The sequence below is a fragment of the Neopsephotus bourkii genome, unplaced genomic scaffold (assembly GCF_033783945.1).
Source record: "Neopsephotus bourkii isolate Nb327-2 ecotype Australia unplaced genomic scaffold, CSIRO-AGI_Nbou_v1 NB_1067, whole genome shotgun sequence".
Classification (NCBI taxonomy): domain Eukaryota; kingdom Metazoa; phylum Chordata; class Aves; order Psittaciformes; family Psittacidae; genus Neopsephotus; species Neopsephotus bourkii.
In genome coordinates this window covers 4,016,554-4,033,385 of record NW_026901555.1, presented here as the reverse complement: position 1 = coordinate 4,033,385, position 16,832 = coordinate 4,016,554, and the positions used below count along the sequence as shown (strand labels likewise).

The 16,832-nt window shown below is 47.5% G+C and overlaps 1 protein-coding gene and 1 long non-coding RNA gene across 2 annotated transcripts in view; both read left to right on the top strand.

The window, feature by feature from the left end:
* Nucleotides 1-16,462, top strand: part of AR (androgen receptor) — a 50,223-nt gene extending 33,761 nt beyond the window's left edge. Inside the window, exons 4-8 of the mRNA XM_061361977.1 lie at nt 5,898-6,185; nt 13,240-13,384; nt 14,231-14,361; nt 14,906-15,063; nt 16,058-16,462. Coding sequence (XP_061217961.1) covers nt 5,898-6,185; nt 13,240-13,384; nt 14,231-14,361; nt 14,906-15,063; nt 16,058-16,213 — 878 coding nt within the window. The 3' untranslated portion in view covers nt 16,214-16,462. The remainder of the gene's footprint in view (nt 1-5,897; nt 6,186-13,239; nt 13,385-14,230; nt 14,362-14,905; nt 15,064-16,057) is intronic.
* LOC133216902 (uncharacterized) overlaps nt 1-16,832 on the top strand; it is a 448,875-nt gene that overhangs the window by 197,100 nt on the left and 234,943 nt on the right. The window lies entirely within an intron of this gene.

Genomic DNA, 16,832 nt, shown 5'->3' with positions numbered 1-16,832 from the left:
GTGTTTTGCTTAAAATCTGGAAGCTGCAACGTAGATCACTGGGTGGCTCATCTTTGACTTCATTTGATGTGAGAGGAAGAAAAATAAAAGATAGGGCTGATGAACCTTACCCACGATGGAGAGGCCCCTGACAGTGAAGTGGAGGGGAGTCATGGGTGATGCGCGAAGGAAAGCTGCTGGCAGCATCAGGCACAGCGCAGAGTGAGGCAGGGGGGAGCCCTGGCTAGTCAGATGTGCCAAATTTTTATTTTAAATACTTCCACCATTGCTGGGATGGGCAGTGCCTCCCGGAGCTTCTGGAATGTCTTGAAGAGCTTGCTACCAAAATGGCTGTGGTTTATTGCTCTTTGAGTGGTTTTAACTTTATTTCTCCCTGAGCAGTTCTATAGCTGAAGCGTGTCCAGTTGGCAGGACAGGAGCCAGCTTCTCCCCTCTGCTTTTGAAGCACTGGGTAATAAACCTAAGCAGTGGGGACACAGCTCTTGGGGGAGCAGTGCAGGACATCTGGCTCCTTTCCACCTGGTAGCAAGCAGAAAAAACAAACGTCTCCAAAGATAATGCAGTCCTCAGATCTCATGATGTCACCCAGAGTGCTGGCTCTGACTGCTCTTTGTGCTTCCTCTCCACCGTGGGTGAGCCGTCGGGTCGGAGCGATGTGTATTGGCACACAGAGAAGCACACCAGGATTTCTGAGCATCAGGGAGGTGCCCGGTCAACCTGATGCAACCAGGCAGGCAGTTTGCTTGCAGGAGTTATGGGGTAGCTATCTGTGTCCCTGTTCCCCAGTTCTGCCCCAACCCCAGTCGCCCATGCCAGATAGGGAGTGAGGGCAGAGCACGTAGCCATGCCTACCCCCATGCCTGCTTGCAGGAGGTCCTGATGTCAGTAATTTTCATGGCTGCTGGTGGCCATTCATTGCCATGGCTTCCCAGGGAAGCAGGGAGACTCCTGTGGGACACTTCCCCTGTTGCCTGGGAGGGTTGGGACCAGGACACCAACACCACTCTGCTGTGGGATTGCTGGGCTCCTGAGTGGGGTACAAGAATGAAGAGCCAAACCCAGCACACCAGTCCACAGCCCACAGAAGAGCTTTGTAATGCCATCCAAAACAAGCTCCTGTTTTTATGTGCTTTATTCTGGGGATGTTTCCTTAAGAGAAAACATACATCAGTGTAACCTTTTTCTGCAGGACATGCTGACAAAATCAATGCTAATACTGCTAGCTCCCCATCCCTTTTTTTCTTAAGCTCTTTGGGTCACCCTGACCTGTTCTGCCTGGTCTGTTTTACATTTGTTTTGAATGTCGGTTTAAAAGCAGTTGTTAAAAACATGCACGCTATGAGTTTGTCCACAGTTATTTCTTGCACAGCAGAAGTGCAGAGCATTTGAAACCGCTTCCAAGCTCCACACAGTTGTTTTTAACTGCCTGTTACTTACCAGTCTCTGGTAAGGTAGAACAGAGCCCCTGTGACCAAGCGGACCTGCAGCTCTCACTGTGTTTAATGAGAGGAGGAGGTGACACGCTGAATACCTTATTTAGGACTCTCTGCTTTGGCACAGAATGGCAGTGTGTCGAAGCACTTCATTATTGAGATCACTCTGACCTGCAGACTGAAATCCATTAAACAGAATCTTCTCTCGCAATCTACACTGTAAAGCCCAAGAGGAGGAGAAATGAAAAATAAGAGTGATAATGCAGGTTTCATGTGCAGCATTGAACACCGGTTCTGCTGGTGCACCATCCTAGCTCTCGCACAGCACCAGCTCGCACTGCGAGTGCAGGTGGCTGCACAGATCCTGCACCTGCACAGGTATCTGGATCCCTTTGTCCTGCTCCAGTCAGGACCCTGCCACCACTCAGCCAGCACAGCTCCTGCTGAACTGAGTTTAAGGCACCTCCTATTTGCTGCCAGTGCATTTTAGTTGTGGCATGCAACGTCCCATGGGCCATTCCCGCTGTGAGAACCCAGCACCTCTGCCCTCAGCCTAGCAGTTGCGCTCCATGGGGGTCCTGTCTTGGGGCAAAACCTGCCAAACACGCACAATTCAGTTTGTTTTGTTAATGGTAGGGCTAGAAAACCACTGTCATAACTGCCGATATCTTGCAAAGACCTATCTCTTCAGGTACACCTGTATTTAGTCTTAATTGAGGTCCAGTTGCTGTGGTTAAAGTACAGATCGTGCCCTATAAAGGTGTTTGATACTGATGTAAGCATTTCCAGCAGTGGAGAATCTAACACATTTTTTGCCATGCAGTGGCAATAGTTCATTCCATTCAGTGTTGCAATAGATGTACCTCATTTTTCATCATGTCTGTTCTTGATTTCCAGCAACTGGATCTTTGTTACAGCTTTGCTAGATTGAAAGCTACTTTTATTGAATTTCTATCTCCACAGTGGGTTTTGCTGGCTGTGACTTAATAACCCTTTAAGCCTTCTGCGTAGACACCTGGGTGAAATCCTTCCTTGCTCAGGGGTGTGTTGTCTAGTCTTTACTATTCTTACGGCTTCTGCAGTTTGCCAACACCTCCCTCGTACGGTGAACGTCTAATTGCAGTTTCATGTGTAGGCAGCATCACTGCTTAAAGGCAGTGGTAGGATGCTCTCCAGGCCAGTGCTTCCCTCCTTCGCATGGCTTGGGATCCTGCTAATCCTGTGCCCACTGAACTGTCCTGCCACCTCAGGCCTCTGAGTTTGTCCATCAGCTTTTGGTGTGAGTTCAGGCTGCCCAGGATGGAGTTTGACGTTCATTGAAAATGGCTTGCTTTTTCAGTTGCTTGATGTATCTTCTTACAGTGAAATGAACATTGCTTTGATAAATAGAGCTTATCAGCTCAGTGATCAGTCCTTAATGTTCATTAATGTTTGCCCATCTATGCATTGTCATACAGACCATTTTAGTAGAAATGGCTAGTTGTCTTTTTTGGAATGAAGGTAGATGTTCACTAGCAAAGGGCTGTGAACAACCCTCAGAAGAAGCAAACCTGTCTGATGTTGTTCCAGTATTTATCATTACTTTTTGAGATGTATCATCTGGGTGATTTGAAATCATTCAGCAGCACTGGCTGATTTTTATATCGTTTGAGTATTTTTTTAAACTCATGTGGGCCAGACTGAGTCAGCTCTCTCGAACATGTCTGCTGTGCTAGTGCTATTGTAATTAACAGCTAAAATTATCGTGCTGGAGAAGACTGATAGCTTGACAGGATCTGTTTTTGGCAAGCCACATGTGGATGTTAAAAAACTGAAAGAACTGGATACAAATCAAGTCCTGTTTCAGCTTCTCTGCCGAGAGCTTCTTGCCTGCAGCATGCGGTGCCTGGGGCTGGCAGGATTCCCTGTCATTGCCAGTGCACAAGCACTGTTCCTCCAGGTCCATAGGACTTTCACGAGTCCTGGCAGTCACGAAAAATCCATGCTGGAGCCCAGCATGCTCACAGAGGCCCAGCAGGAGGGCCGGCAGGCAGGCAGGCAGGCTTCAGTTGCTTAAAGCATGTGTCACTTCCATCATTGCTCTCTAGTGTGCTCCCTGCGGATTCTTGCACTGATGAATGTTTTGTCATGATCCTGTATAATTATATGCATCCTTCCAGCTTTTTTTGAAGTACGTAGGGTGTTTTCTTGGCTAACCCCGTGCCTTGCTTCAGGCATGACTTGGTGGTGCTGTGCCAGCGGCTGCATGTCAAGGCTTCCCTCTTGCATGCTGACAGCTAAGAGGGACACTGCATGTTTGCTGTCACTTGTGCTTTGTCACCCCACCGTGCTTCGGGGAAGTACAGTGTAGACTTCTGCCTAGCTTAGCTCATCCTGGAATAAAAGTATAACAGATGTATTTGATTTCTTTATTCCTATTTTTATTCCCAGTAGCTGCTGAGTGGGAGCTACTATCAATAAGGGTTTTTGCAGAGGTGACTGAGTATAAGCTACTCTTCACCTTTGAAGCTTTTCTCCATCTAGTAACATCAGTGTTTCAGTGATCTATAGAACAGCCACTCCTGGCAAGCACAAACGTCAGGCTCATCTGGTAAGAGCAGTTACCAGTGCTTTCTAACATGAAGGGGTTTTGTTTAAGGCTGCCATCTCAGAGCCAGCGCAGTTGGTTGCTTGCTCTCTTCTTACTTCATACAGTATCTCTTAGGACTACGTAGTTCAATTTTAAGGGGAAGAAAAATTAACACTTAAACCAAACCATGTGTGTGTTTATACAGTGTGGGTTTGGCTCCATTTACACGCAGGACCTGATGGGTAGTGATTATTCATCTTTGGAAGATACCATTTGGTTTTTATTTCTTCTTTTGAGCCGAGAGCTTTTCTCCCTGGCAGCACTCCTGTCCCTAAAGGGCCAGTGCCAAGCATGACCATGAGACATGGTTTCTGCCTCAGATGGAGTCAGCCCTGGTGCCTCCCTCCCGAATTAATGTGTGGTGCTTTGGAAGCGAGGGGTCACTGTTCTGTGCTCCCCTCCTCTGTGCTGCTTGTCAAAAGCAAAACCCAAGTGCAGCTCCTGGGGGAGCAGTGCTGTACCTATCCTGGGGATCAACTCTCCGGGGCTCAGGGAGGGGAGCACTGGGCTTCTGCATGATCCTGGTGCTGCCTGGGACTTCTGGAGGGGTGGGATGTGAGGCTCTGGCTGGCCTAACAACCAAGCGGAGCATGGCTGGAGGATGTCACACTGAACTGCAGCCCTGCTCTCCCGTTTCTCTCTTTAATTACTCTTTTCTGCAGAGCAGCCTATCTTAATTGCTTGTATAGTAGATCATCTGAAGTACATTACTTAAAAATCACCTTCTGAATTGATTGACAAAGCTTCACTGTAAGTAGACATATTGATGCTTCGCTGCTTATTATTCTAATTACAGCTGTAAGGAAACGAGATGAGTGTCATGTAATGGAGCCGAAACCCCAAGGACAATTGGTTTGATGTTATATTCTCTGCTTGAATTAAACAATTGTCTTTTTTTCTTTAATTAATTAGAGAGTTTGGAGTTAGTAAAGAGTGAGAGGAGTTCCTGTCTGCAGTAACCTGCCAGCCTGTGTTGTGCTGAATGCTGTCATGCAGATGTCAAATTAGGTGAACACAGACTCTCAAGTCTCCCTGTATATCTTACTAACAGATGAGCATCTGCAATTAAGAGCTGGGTGCACAGGAGAGACGCTTTGTCGTGGTGACATGAGTACAGTCACTGACTGCCTTCAGTTCCAACCCCACAAGCCTGCTCTACTGGTGTTGCTCTTGAACCTGGCCAGCAGACCAAGGCTGCCCCTGCTTGAGTCTCCTTGCTGGTGGGCTATGGGGAGACTCCAGGGAAAGAGCCATGTAGCTGCCTGCTCCTCTTAAAATGTATTTTGCATAATGTATTTGTAGAGTAGTGACCCGGCTGGGAGAGCTTGGTTATGGGGCAGCAGGCATTGCAGGAGCCCCAGGCAAGGGAAGGGTTTTGTCTTGGTTGCATCACTTCTACTCTGCCCTGGAGTGGAACAATCCCACTTGAGCATCTGAGTGCAATGGCTTTTTTGCCTGAAATGTGACCATCTACTGAGTTAATTTGCTTGCATTGCTTCCCTTTTTAATTGCATGTGAGTAGTTGTTTTATTTGAGTCACCTCTTCTCTCTTTTCCTTGGTTCTTTCTCTCCATTTCTAAGTGGGATTTAATGTGATACCAGTCACAGCTGAGAATGTAAATGATGCTTGTTATTTTTCATGTTAGATTAATGGGTTTCCTTGTCCCTTTTGCCCCTGCGTGAGGTCTGCAATGATGGTGGCACGCACTGAAGGAGTAGCTGCTGGTCGTCAGTTTTCCTTTCCTCATGAATATAAATGTTGGAGCCAGAGGCCAAGAAACCTCAAGCTTCTTTTTTAATTTTAAGCCTCACACTGGAATGTGTCACTCCCACAGCCCGCAAGCTGAAGAAGATGGGCAACCTGAAGACACAAGATGAAGTGGAGGCAGCCAGCTCATCCAGCCCCACAGAAGAGCAAGCTCCCAAGATGGTGATGACGCGCATTGATGGGTATGAGTGCCAGCCCATCTTCCTCAACGTCCTGGAGGCCATTGAGCCTGGCGTGGTGTGTGCTGGCCATGACAACAGCCAGCCGGACTCCTTTTCCAACCTGTTGACCAGCCTGAATGAGCTTGGGGAGAGGCAGCTGATCTATGTGGTCAAATGGGCAAAGGCTTTGCCAGGTAAGGAGGAAAACTGAGAACTCCACTCTCTTCCTTGATATGTTCCTAAAGCCTCCTGCATGCATCACTGGGGTGGATTCGAAGGAGGTGGTCTGCAGCCCGCATCCCTCCATCCCATCACACAGTTCAGCTCCTTGGGGAGCACCTTCGTGGGGCACCTGCGTGGGCAATATGCCCGTGCTGCAGGCAGCAGTAGCATCAGGTTTGTCTCCTTTGGATGACTGGTTGATGGGAGAGGTGATTAAGGGGTGACAGAGCATGCCAAAACTTACACTTTGGTTCTGATAACCCCGGCACATGGTACCATGTAGGCATGCAGCTTTTCCCTATGCAGAGGTTTTGCTCCCCTTCCAGGGCTGTGTTCTCCAGATCTGCAGAGGTTTTCTCTAAGCCAGTCCCATAACCTGCACAAAGTGATGAAAAGGGTAAATTCTCCAGGTGAATCACCAGTGTGCCACTTCATGATTGGAAAGTGAGATGGGGGAATCTGGGCTGAAAAGAGCTGAGGCTGAAGATATGGGAGAAGTCCTTTGTCACTTTTTGTATTTCACAAGCCAGTTAATTGTATAGTAGCAAAAGAGATACAAACAAAATCCCAAAGGGCTTTTTCCTGGCAGTCAGATTGCTCTTGTGCACCAGGCTGGACAGATGTATTTATGAGACATTGATCGTTGTGATATGGGAGGAGTACGTAAGGGTCGGGAGTTTGCCAGATGGTGATAGAGAGCAAGTGCTGTTAACAGAAACATCCTGGTGACACACGGGTTTCACTGAGAGCGTTCTTTGGTTCTGAGCATAGAGGTTGCCAGTCTGTTCAGCTGCAAGCTGTAATCCTGCCAGCTGAGTGAAACTGCAGAAGCCTGCACTCTGAGTGCAGTGGCATCCCGTTCACCTCCCAGCATCCCTGAGACTGGGGCTTGGGAACGATCCTGAGCTGCCTTCCTCACCCTGGCCCCATTCCTCAGGAAATGCCACAGAAAAGAGGGATCCTACTATTTGTTCGAGGTGATAGGACCAAAGCAGGAAACTGAGACAAAATAAGTTTGCCAAAACCTAGTGATGAACCTAGTTAGACATTTAACATTCCCAGAAATTCCCCAGTCCCCCTGGAAGTAGCTGGACTGCTGGTCCAGGAGGGGTGTTAGACTGAATATGCGTAAATGCCGAGTAGCCCATTCTGTTTCTTATGTTCTTGAGTAAGAAAAGGTTCACCTAGCTTGTGAAACCAGGAACAAATCATGCTTTCTCTTCTGGCTTATCTACATCAGACATCAAGTTTCCTCCAGAAAAGTACACAGAGACCCCACCAAACCTGACTGGCAATCGGTTGTAAAACTGCAGAAGTGCTGATGGAAAGGGAGACTGCTTGGAGAAACATTTTTCATTGTAATCGCCTGCTTATCAAAAGCTTTTATTGTCCTGTTCCTACACCTGCTCTCCATCCCCATGGTGCACAGTGATGCCAGCTGCTGCACTGCTGCCTCCCAGCGCTGGTGCCCGCTGTGCCAGTGACAGCATCTGGGAAAGACTATTTCTAATCTTACATCTGAGCAGTTACAGCTTAGCCCCTACACCCTCCTCAGGACATGGATTCCTTCTGGGGCTATAGTGGAATGCTGCCAACCGCAGAGCTGGTGCTGGGCCATCATTAGCATCACTGTGCCTGGAGCAAGCGTGAAGCCAGTTTGTTTTCTGCACCTTTCCCCAGTAGTTCCCTTGTGTGTGCCAGCACTGCAGTTGTACAGTAATAACCACAAATTTGCCACTTAGTCATTCTGCTGGTGGTTTCTAGGGAAGGGATAAGCAACTTCAGCACTATTGCTGTTGTGGAGCTTCAGGTGGGTGGTGGCCATACAGCCCCTTTGCTTGGACAGGTTCTGGATCCCAGTGTGGGCAGCCATGCCCACCACTGCCCCTCCTGCGCACACTGCGTCTGCCTCGCTTTTTGAGTAGACTTGCAGTATCCCCATAGCCAGAGATAGTTTGCTGTCTATAATTTATTTAAATTGCATTTTGGTTAATAAAGCAGAAGTGTTTTCATTTCCCAGGTCTGCAGGTTGGCTGGGCAGCCCCGCGTTCGGTGAGCTCAGGTGATGTGGGTGAATGCAGGTAGGGGGAGAAATGGAAACAAAACCAAAGCAATTTTAAACAGCGTGATGTGGTTGTTTTTATCAAAGCAGAAAGATGTTCACCAAATCTCTTGGAAAGCTAGAGGCTGTTTAATGAATGCTGTTGCTGGTGAGGTGCAATGGGAGCAGAGTAGAGGGCTTGACCTGCTGCACAGCAGCGCAGCCCAGCTTCCCCGGGAGGAGGAACAGTGCCCGGGGCCAGCAGCCGAAGCAGCACATCTTGGCCAGCCAGTGCCCCTGCCAAACACAGCTGCATCCTTTGCCTGCTGGAAGTGCTGTGTGGTCCTCAGCAAGGGGGAAAATGCCATCCACTCTTCCCGTTTCCCTGTTAATGTAGCACATCTGGCGAAAGTGTTGGCTTAAAGACAAACAACCTCCCCTGTCTGTCAGTTAAGATGCATATCAGTGTAAAGGGGAGAAGGTTTTTGCTTTCCAGTGACTGCTGCTGGGGGGAGAAGGGGGAACTTGCACCTGTGATGGAGGTAGCCTCAGCCTGATAACACTGGCAGTAGAATAATATTGGTTAATAGGCGGTTATTAATCTTGCATCCAGCGTTGAAAATCATCTGCATAGCAAGAGTGATGAATATGCAGCAAGGTGTTACTGCACTTCTTCCAGCGAGGTTTCAGTGATGGCTTAGAAACAAGGCTGCATCAGGTAGGAGCATTTCTGCATCCTGCTTGCCTGCAGTAGCAGTACCAGCCTCTGTCCAGTGGAGAAAACATAGTGTATGGCCCTTTGGACGCTGTGCAATTGAAATTCTGCACAGGAGAAGGTGGAATGAAACTGTGGTTTTGCTGGAAAGATTAAATAACCAGTGCTTGTCAAGGAAGCTGTTGGAGCACAGAATTAAAAAGTCTCGTTAAATCCATAAAATCCATCCACTTCAAGGTAAGTGGAAGGAGTGCGTGTTTTCCCTGTTCCATACGCATAAATTCAGTGAAGGCCTTACAGCTAATTTAGATCGGCACTGAAACACATTGGTTTAAGGGTCATTCTAACTGGCAGCAAATGAAAAGTCTTCAGTTTGTTCCTGAAGCTGTTAGGAACACGGTCATCAAAAATAGCTGGACCGCATGTGTGGGAAAAGGCTGCGGCTCTGGGGCCAGCACCGCAGTTGAACGCCCTTTGTGCTTCTAGCAGCTCGGTGCACAAGTGATCAGGTGAAATACTCCATGGGAGATGGACCTCTTTACTAAACCTATTGCATAATCTCTGTGTGCATTAATGTTTTAGGGGTGTTCCAGGCCATTGCTTGCTTTTCTGTTTCAAATATACAGCGTTACAGTGTGTCTAAATCACCTTTTAACTATAAGGATACAGATAATTGTGCATCTTTTTTCATTCTCCAGATAATAAGATTTCCAGATACACAATGAGTATGTTTTATATTAGAAATGCAATTTATGGTAACGTGTGCTCAGCTGCTGATCTCTGAGGAAGATAATTAATCTGGCACAGCACTGCATCAAGAAAGAATATAAAGGATTTCTTTCCAAACTCTGCTGCTTTGTGATTATTCACAGCAAAATGGCATTGATCTTTTTCAAGGCGTCAGTAAATCTGATTTTACTTTTACTGTGATTTCTTTCTGCAGAAAGCAATCTTCATTTGGGTCTCTTCAAAACATGCCAATACTAAGAAATTTAACAGTATATTATGGCATTAAGTTTGTATTTATTTTCTTTCCCAGTGATTCTGGCAGTACATCATTGAAGATGTCTGGATGGGGGAGGTTTGCGGGAAATTACAGGTTTTTAGAGACAGTTTTGTTTAAGGGCATTTAGCTCAGAAACTGGAAGCAGTGATTCCTTTTAGAAAACTCAGCCAGCATGTTTCTAGAACTTGTTTTTGTGGACATGCAGAAAGCAGATTTAAGTTCTCTGACAATGAAACTGTTGTGTTCAAATACCTTTCCTTAAACCCTGGTGAAGCTTGCACAAGTATTTTAAGTGAACCTAATTGCAAGGTAACAAATAAGAGCACCAAAATCCTTCTCATAGCAAAGATTAGGAGCAACAAATAGTTACCCCAGCTATGGTGCAAAGCTGATACTCAGTGGTGGAGGGGAAGCCAGCCCCCGGTGAGACTGGCTACCTGCAGAGGTGGCTGTGGAGCTGGTTTGCATGGGCATGGCAGCAGTTTGAGGAAGTTCTGCCATTGATGCTGGTGTTCCCAACAGCTTTGTCCTGTTGTTGCTAAACCCAGCTAAAGAGGGAGGGATCATTTGTGTGAATTAGGGCTAAATTCACATAGGTTGCTGTTTGTGGGTGTGTTTTCTGTCTCCAAGTCACTTGCAGGTTACATGTTTCATCTTTGGTGGTAAGACTTAAGGGTCCTTGCTCCCAAAACATAGGCACAAGAGAAGCCAAACATCAGAGACCTTTGGTTTGTCTTCTTTCTCACCTCACCCTTTCCATCATGTGTTGATTTGCAGTTCTGGCCTTACATCACCTCTTCGGTGCAGCAGAACTTCACAAAAGAACTACCTAAGTTGGGAAGGGGTATTACTTCCCAGCCTTATGGATCCGAGGGGGATGAGTGTGTAGCAGACAAGGTTCACCCTCATTATGTGGATGCCACTGCCGGAGTGTTCCCTACACCATCTTGCAGCCTACTTTCTTGAGAGTCTCAGCCGCAGGGGCCATCACATGGCTCCTCTTCAAGTAACTCACGTGTTTCCAATCTTTTCAGAAAGTCTGGGCAGGGAAAGAGAATGGTGACGAGTATGGGGCGGGAGGAAATTCAAGGAAGTGCTCACTGCGAATGGCTTAGGTTTTACTAGGCAGTGAATTAATCTCTGACCAAATTTACTGGATAAATAGAAAGGTTTTTTAATAGCATGGAGTATTGTAGTTAGCTATGAAGATTTAACTTAGATATGTCCTAGAAATGAGTATGACTGATTTTATGAAGCCCTGGAGTTGCCTTGTCTGTACTCGTGTGCTCTGAATGAGTTTCTCTCTGGCTGCCAGGAGGTTCATGTTCAGCTGGTAGCTGAGCACCCCTCTGGTGGAAATGACCCGTTCAGGTTCGGTGGCATGCTACTGGCACACAAACTTCAGGTTTTTAATCCAGTGATACGCGATCTAGAACAGAACTGTACAAATGTAAGGCAGGTTTAGTCAGCAGTAAAACACGACTTGTGCTCATTTGCAGTTGACAGCTTCCCAAGCAAGAGTGAATTGCCACAGTGAGTTATTATTACACACTGGAGGTGTTGGAATTGCTTTAAAGTTTCACTGAAGTTACAAATGATCTGCTTGAAACCAGATCACATTTGCCTACTTACAAGTATCTGGATGAAAGTACGGTTGGAGGTGTCTGTGTGTGTGTTGTAAACACGCCTGGGATTTAGCTGTGAACTGCCATCTGGGAATGCTAATTTGAATTTAATTGATAGTTTTGTTTAGCTTGTGATTCAGCAGAAGTTTTCATATTCATTAGATAAATGCATTGCGTATTTGACAGAGAAATGGAAGCAGCCTGTTAACCATGTAGCCTCATGGTTACTTGCTGTCTCTGAACATTATACATTATAATCCCTTTGCTTAAATTTGATGAAGTCCTAATCAATTTGAAGGGGTTTGGCTTATCTCCTGGAGTGCCAGAATTGCACCAGAGGAGGCAATTGGTTAGTGACGGCTTCTCAGCACCTGGAGAATGTGATCTGGTTAGTTGTGTTGTTGCTGGGGCTCCCACTCCCCTCCAGCTGATTTATTTCTGTTAGCAGAACAAAGCAAACAAATCCCCATCAGCTGTTTCTTTCACTTACTTCTGACATACCGTCTCACTTGATGACTGTGAATGTTCTGGAGCAGACTGTGGGAGTTAACACTGTGACTGCAGAGCATGTGGCAAAGCACGTTCCAGTGGGTCTGGGTGTCTAATGAGTGCCAGAAACAAGGGCTGTTGCAGGGCAAGCCTGGTGCCAGCGCTGAGGTTTGGTTGTGTCCCAGAAGGGACTTTAGGAAGTCACCGAACCCCATCCTGCTGTGTCTTTCTCCAGTCTGTTGCAGAACGGTGCTGGTTCATTTCACTGGGTCTTGCAAAGCCTTCAAATACAATTAGTGAAGCTCTCTGAGACTCTCAGGGGAGGATGTCATTTATTGCCGCTTCTCACTGCTTTCCTGTATAATGTTTTGCTGCTTGTGTTCTTCACCCGGTCTTTATCCCTGCCTTATGCCTGGGGATCTCCTTTCTCCCCTTCCAGTCGCAGGTGTGTGTTTTGGCTGGTTATGAGGGTCTGTGAGCACCTAGCTCTTGACACTGTGGCTGTGCCACCCAGATGCGTCTGTGTCCTGGGATGAGCTGAGGTTGTGCTGTGAACCACCTTGTCCTCACAGGAGTAATGCAGGAGGGCTGGAGAAAAACAGTCCTGGTACCCACAAGTAACCCAATGTTAATTTGTTCTCAACATAAAAAGGACATGGGACTGTTGGAACAAGTCCAGAAGAGGCCACGAGGATGATCAGGGGACTGGAGCACCTCCCGTATGAAGTGAGGCTGAGAAAGTTTGGGCTGTTCAGCCTGGAGAAGAGAAGGTTGTGTGGAGACCTCATAGCAGCCTTCCAGTATCTGAAGGGGGCATATGGGGATGCTGGGGAGGGACTCTTCATTAGGGACTGTAGTGATAGTACAAGGGGTAATGGGTTAAAACTTAAACAGGGGAAGTTTAGATTGGATATAAGGAAGAAGTTCTTTACTGTGAGGGTGGTGAGGCACTGGAATGGCGTGCCCAGGGAAGTTGTGAATGCTCCATCCCTGGCAGTGTTCAAGGCCAGGTTGGACGAGGCCTTGGGTGATGTGGTTTAGTGCGAGGTGTCCCTGCCCATGGCAGGGGGCTTGGAACTTGATGATCTTAAGGTCCTTTCCAACCCTAACTGTTATATGATTCTAAAATCCCCTTCTCCTTTTTTAACAGGATTTCGCAACCTGCATGTGGATGACCAGATGTCAATAATCCAGTACTCTTGGATGGGCCTTATGGTGTTCGCTATGGGTTGGAGATCTTTTACCAACGTCAATTCCAGGATGCTTTACTTTGCTCCAGATTTGGTCTTCAATGAGTAAGTGCGAAATAGCAACAATCTAATACTGTGTTCTGCTTGGGTCAGACTAGGTGAGAACAAATCAAGGCATTTGTTTTCATTATGGAATGTATAGCTTAGTAGTACTTTCAGGGCTGACCAACAAGGCATAGGAGGGCCCTGCTTTTTGTCCTCTAACTGCTCCAGGAGCAGTATGTGCAGTTGTAGTGGCTCTCCTGGTCCTTCTTCCTTTTCCCTTAACCTTGCCTTGGGTCCTACGTCCATTGGGCAAGAGCCAGTGCTGGGTGTGAAGGGCTGGTCTGTATAGACCTGCCTTTTCTCGCTGGGATTTGAGTTTCTATTTCCAGCTTGGTTGGTCAGCTGGAGTGAGTAGGAAGAGCAGCAAGCTTTTATTGCAAGTTCCTGATGGGTTCTCTCTTACGTACCATCAGCTTAGAGTTGGGGAGGGTTTGTTGACATGAAAGTAGAAGAGCTTCAGAGCAATAACAATGCACAGCCACAAGCAAAAGCATACCTTGTCTCTGAGAGCTCTGAGCTCAGCTTCCTGCCCCTCGCAGACAGCCACACTTAGTGAATCATTGCAGCTGCTTTTCAGGAAGGCAGAGGGTCAGGCGAGCCCTGCAAGTCCCAGGTAGCCATCCATTTCCAGATGGGAATTACATGCAGGCATTCTGGAAAACATTCTGGTCGTGTGTGCAAGCCTGTTGCTGCAGCATCTCCCAAGACAGAGCTCAGGTTCTTGGCACGGGGGACGTGCCAGGCGAGGCTCGGATTGCTGGGATGGGCAATGCGTGTCCTCCCATGCACATCGCGCAGGCAGCGCTTTGATGCTCTTGCTGTGCGTGACATGTCTTGCCCTGCCAGGTACCGGATGCACAAATCCAGAATGTACAGCCAGTGTGTCAGGATGCGGCACCTCTCTCAGGAGTTCGGGTGGCTTCAGATCACACTGCAGGAGTTCCTCTGCATGAAGGCTCTACTTTTCTTCAGTATTAGTAAGTTCTCACATCCTTTCCTCAGCAGACCTCCAGTTGCTGTGCACTGTATTGCTGTAGATGTATCTGATGCTTTCCCTGTGCATGTACTCATACTGTACAAGGAATGGCTGTGGATGTTCTCCCCTCTGCTTCAGTCTGAGCTGCTCAGAGATGATGAGCTGTCAAGCATTCAGGTGCCCTCACCCAGCCCCTGCAGCTAACCCATCCCACCCCTGCACAGCGCAGCATTTCCACATGCAGTTCCTGCAGGAGGTTGCTCCTCAGCTCAGTTCCTGTCATCACAGAACCTCTGAGCATCAGCTGCAGAGCAGGAAACTAGTGCTTCAGTTTGTCATATTGCTTCTGATTTTTAACAAGCATGGAACTTGGCTTAACAGCCATCCAACAAGCTGATCAGAGTGAGGGCTATAGCAGAAGCAGAGCTGGTGGTCAGATCTTTCCTCTCAGGTCTGCACCGACCTCTTCCCCAGCTTTCCTCTGGCTCTTCTGTTTCTCCACTTCCTGAGCAGCTCTCACTGTTTCCCTCCCATGTTCCATCCAGTTCCAGTGGATGGCCTGAAGAACCAGAAGCTCTTTGATGAACTTCGAATGAATTATATTAAGGAACTTGACCGTATCATCGCTTGCAAGAGGAAGAACCCTACCTCCTGCTCTCGGCGATTTTATCAGCTCACCAAGGTCCTGGACTCCGTGCATCCTGTAAGAGGACAGTGAAATGTCTATGTATCACATAAGAAATTACATAAGAAAGAAACTTTTTACAGTGAGAATGATCATTCACTGGTGCAACCTCCCAGGATCGTGATGGTCCCCATCACTGGAGGTCTTCAGGATGCGAGAGTGGACAGGGTGTTAAATAGGGTCCTCCAGGCTCCCTTTCCCAGGGAAGATTGGACTGGGTGACCTTTCAAGGTCCATTCCAACCTGGGCTGTTCAGTGATTCTGTGGTTCTTTGTGGTTTGTTTTTTTAACTGTCATACACCTTTGCAGGGACAGTATTGCAGTGTGCTCCAAGATTAAGCAATAGAGAAAAGACAGACACCAAGTCTGCTGAGGGAGGGAGCTACCTGTCACTCCCTGCAGTAACCACTTTAGTGCTTGGGTTTACGGGCTTCCACTTTTAGAAATGAAAAGCTCTTTGTACATGGTACTTTTGTATTATCACCCTACCAGAACAGCTCAAAATCTCAGTGCCCCCAGTGAACCTTTTCTGATTACAGCAGTGAAATCAAATTCTCTATTTGTGAGTTGTACTGGTGACACTTGAGCTAGACCTTTCATTTTCCATGGGGGAGAGATCCATGCACATACAGTTACATGTTTATAAGCAAAAAGTAATCCTTAATAACTGAAGGCAGCATCATCTGCACAGTAAGACAAGTTTCTGTAGGAGTAAAAAAATGCCATTTCTATTCACCCCCATTTTTGTGGTACTCGGTAATGATCAAGTGTGCAGGACCATGGCAAGTTGTGCTCCATGTCCCCAGGATGGGTAGTTCCCTCACTTATCCTTGAGACTGTACCTGCCATCTGACAGGTGCTAGCAAGGCAGCGATGGCCAGAGAGCAGAGCACGTCCCACTGTGGCAAGGTCCAGCTGTGGCCAGCTGTGCCCGCTAACGCCTGCTCCTTGTCTTCCCAAAGAAATCACTGCCCAGGGACTTCTCGTGTAACAAACTTTCTCTCTCTCCCAGATTGCCAAGGATCTGCATCAGTTTACATTTGACCTTTTAATTAAGGCACATATGGTGAGCGTGGACTACCCTGAAATGATGGCTGAGATCATCTCTGTGCAGGTTCCCAAGATCCTGTCTGGAAAAGTCAAGCCTATCTACTTCCACGCACAGTGATCTTCCGGAAGGACCTCCCAGTTCTGCCACCCCCATTTCAGCAATCTCCTGCCAATTTTTTCTGCACTACTGTACTGCAGTGCCTTGGGGAATCCCCTCTACAGGCGGTGTGCCGGGAGGATGGACAGTGACAAGCGACTACCTGCTGGGATTCCCGAGATTTCTGGGTTTCGTGAGGTACCTCTTGAACTGAGCTGCCTGCCTCAGCTTCTGCCTAGATTTGGCTGGCTCACCGTGCTGGGACAGGGGACTGTGCTCTCTCATTTGTGTGTTTTCCACAGTGACTTTCAGTGGCCCAGGGCCACGAGCCATCAGGAGAAATGCCAGCAGTCATTGGGTTTGGTGTTTTTTTTAAAGAAGAAACAGGACAAGACCAGAAGCAGGTTGGACCTGTGAGGGTGGGAGTGGGTTACTTTACTGGCCGTCTTCAGGACTTTTAAATTGCATTAATGGTGCTGGGAAGCAGATGAGTTAAAATACTGCAGTAGAGAAACAGAGAAGAGCTGGGGGATGAGATGAATTTGCAGCCTGGTGACTTGGCAGGGCCTGCTGCTGACACAAAGCCACCGTGCAGCTGCCAAGGGGTCTGCTCTGGACTGCATGCCTGCCTATGCAGCAT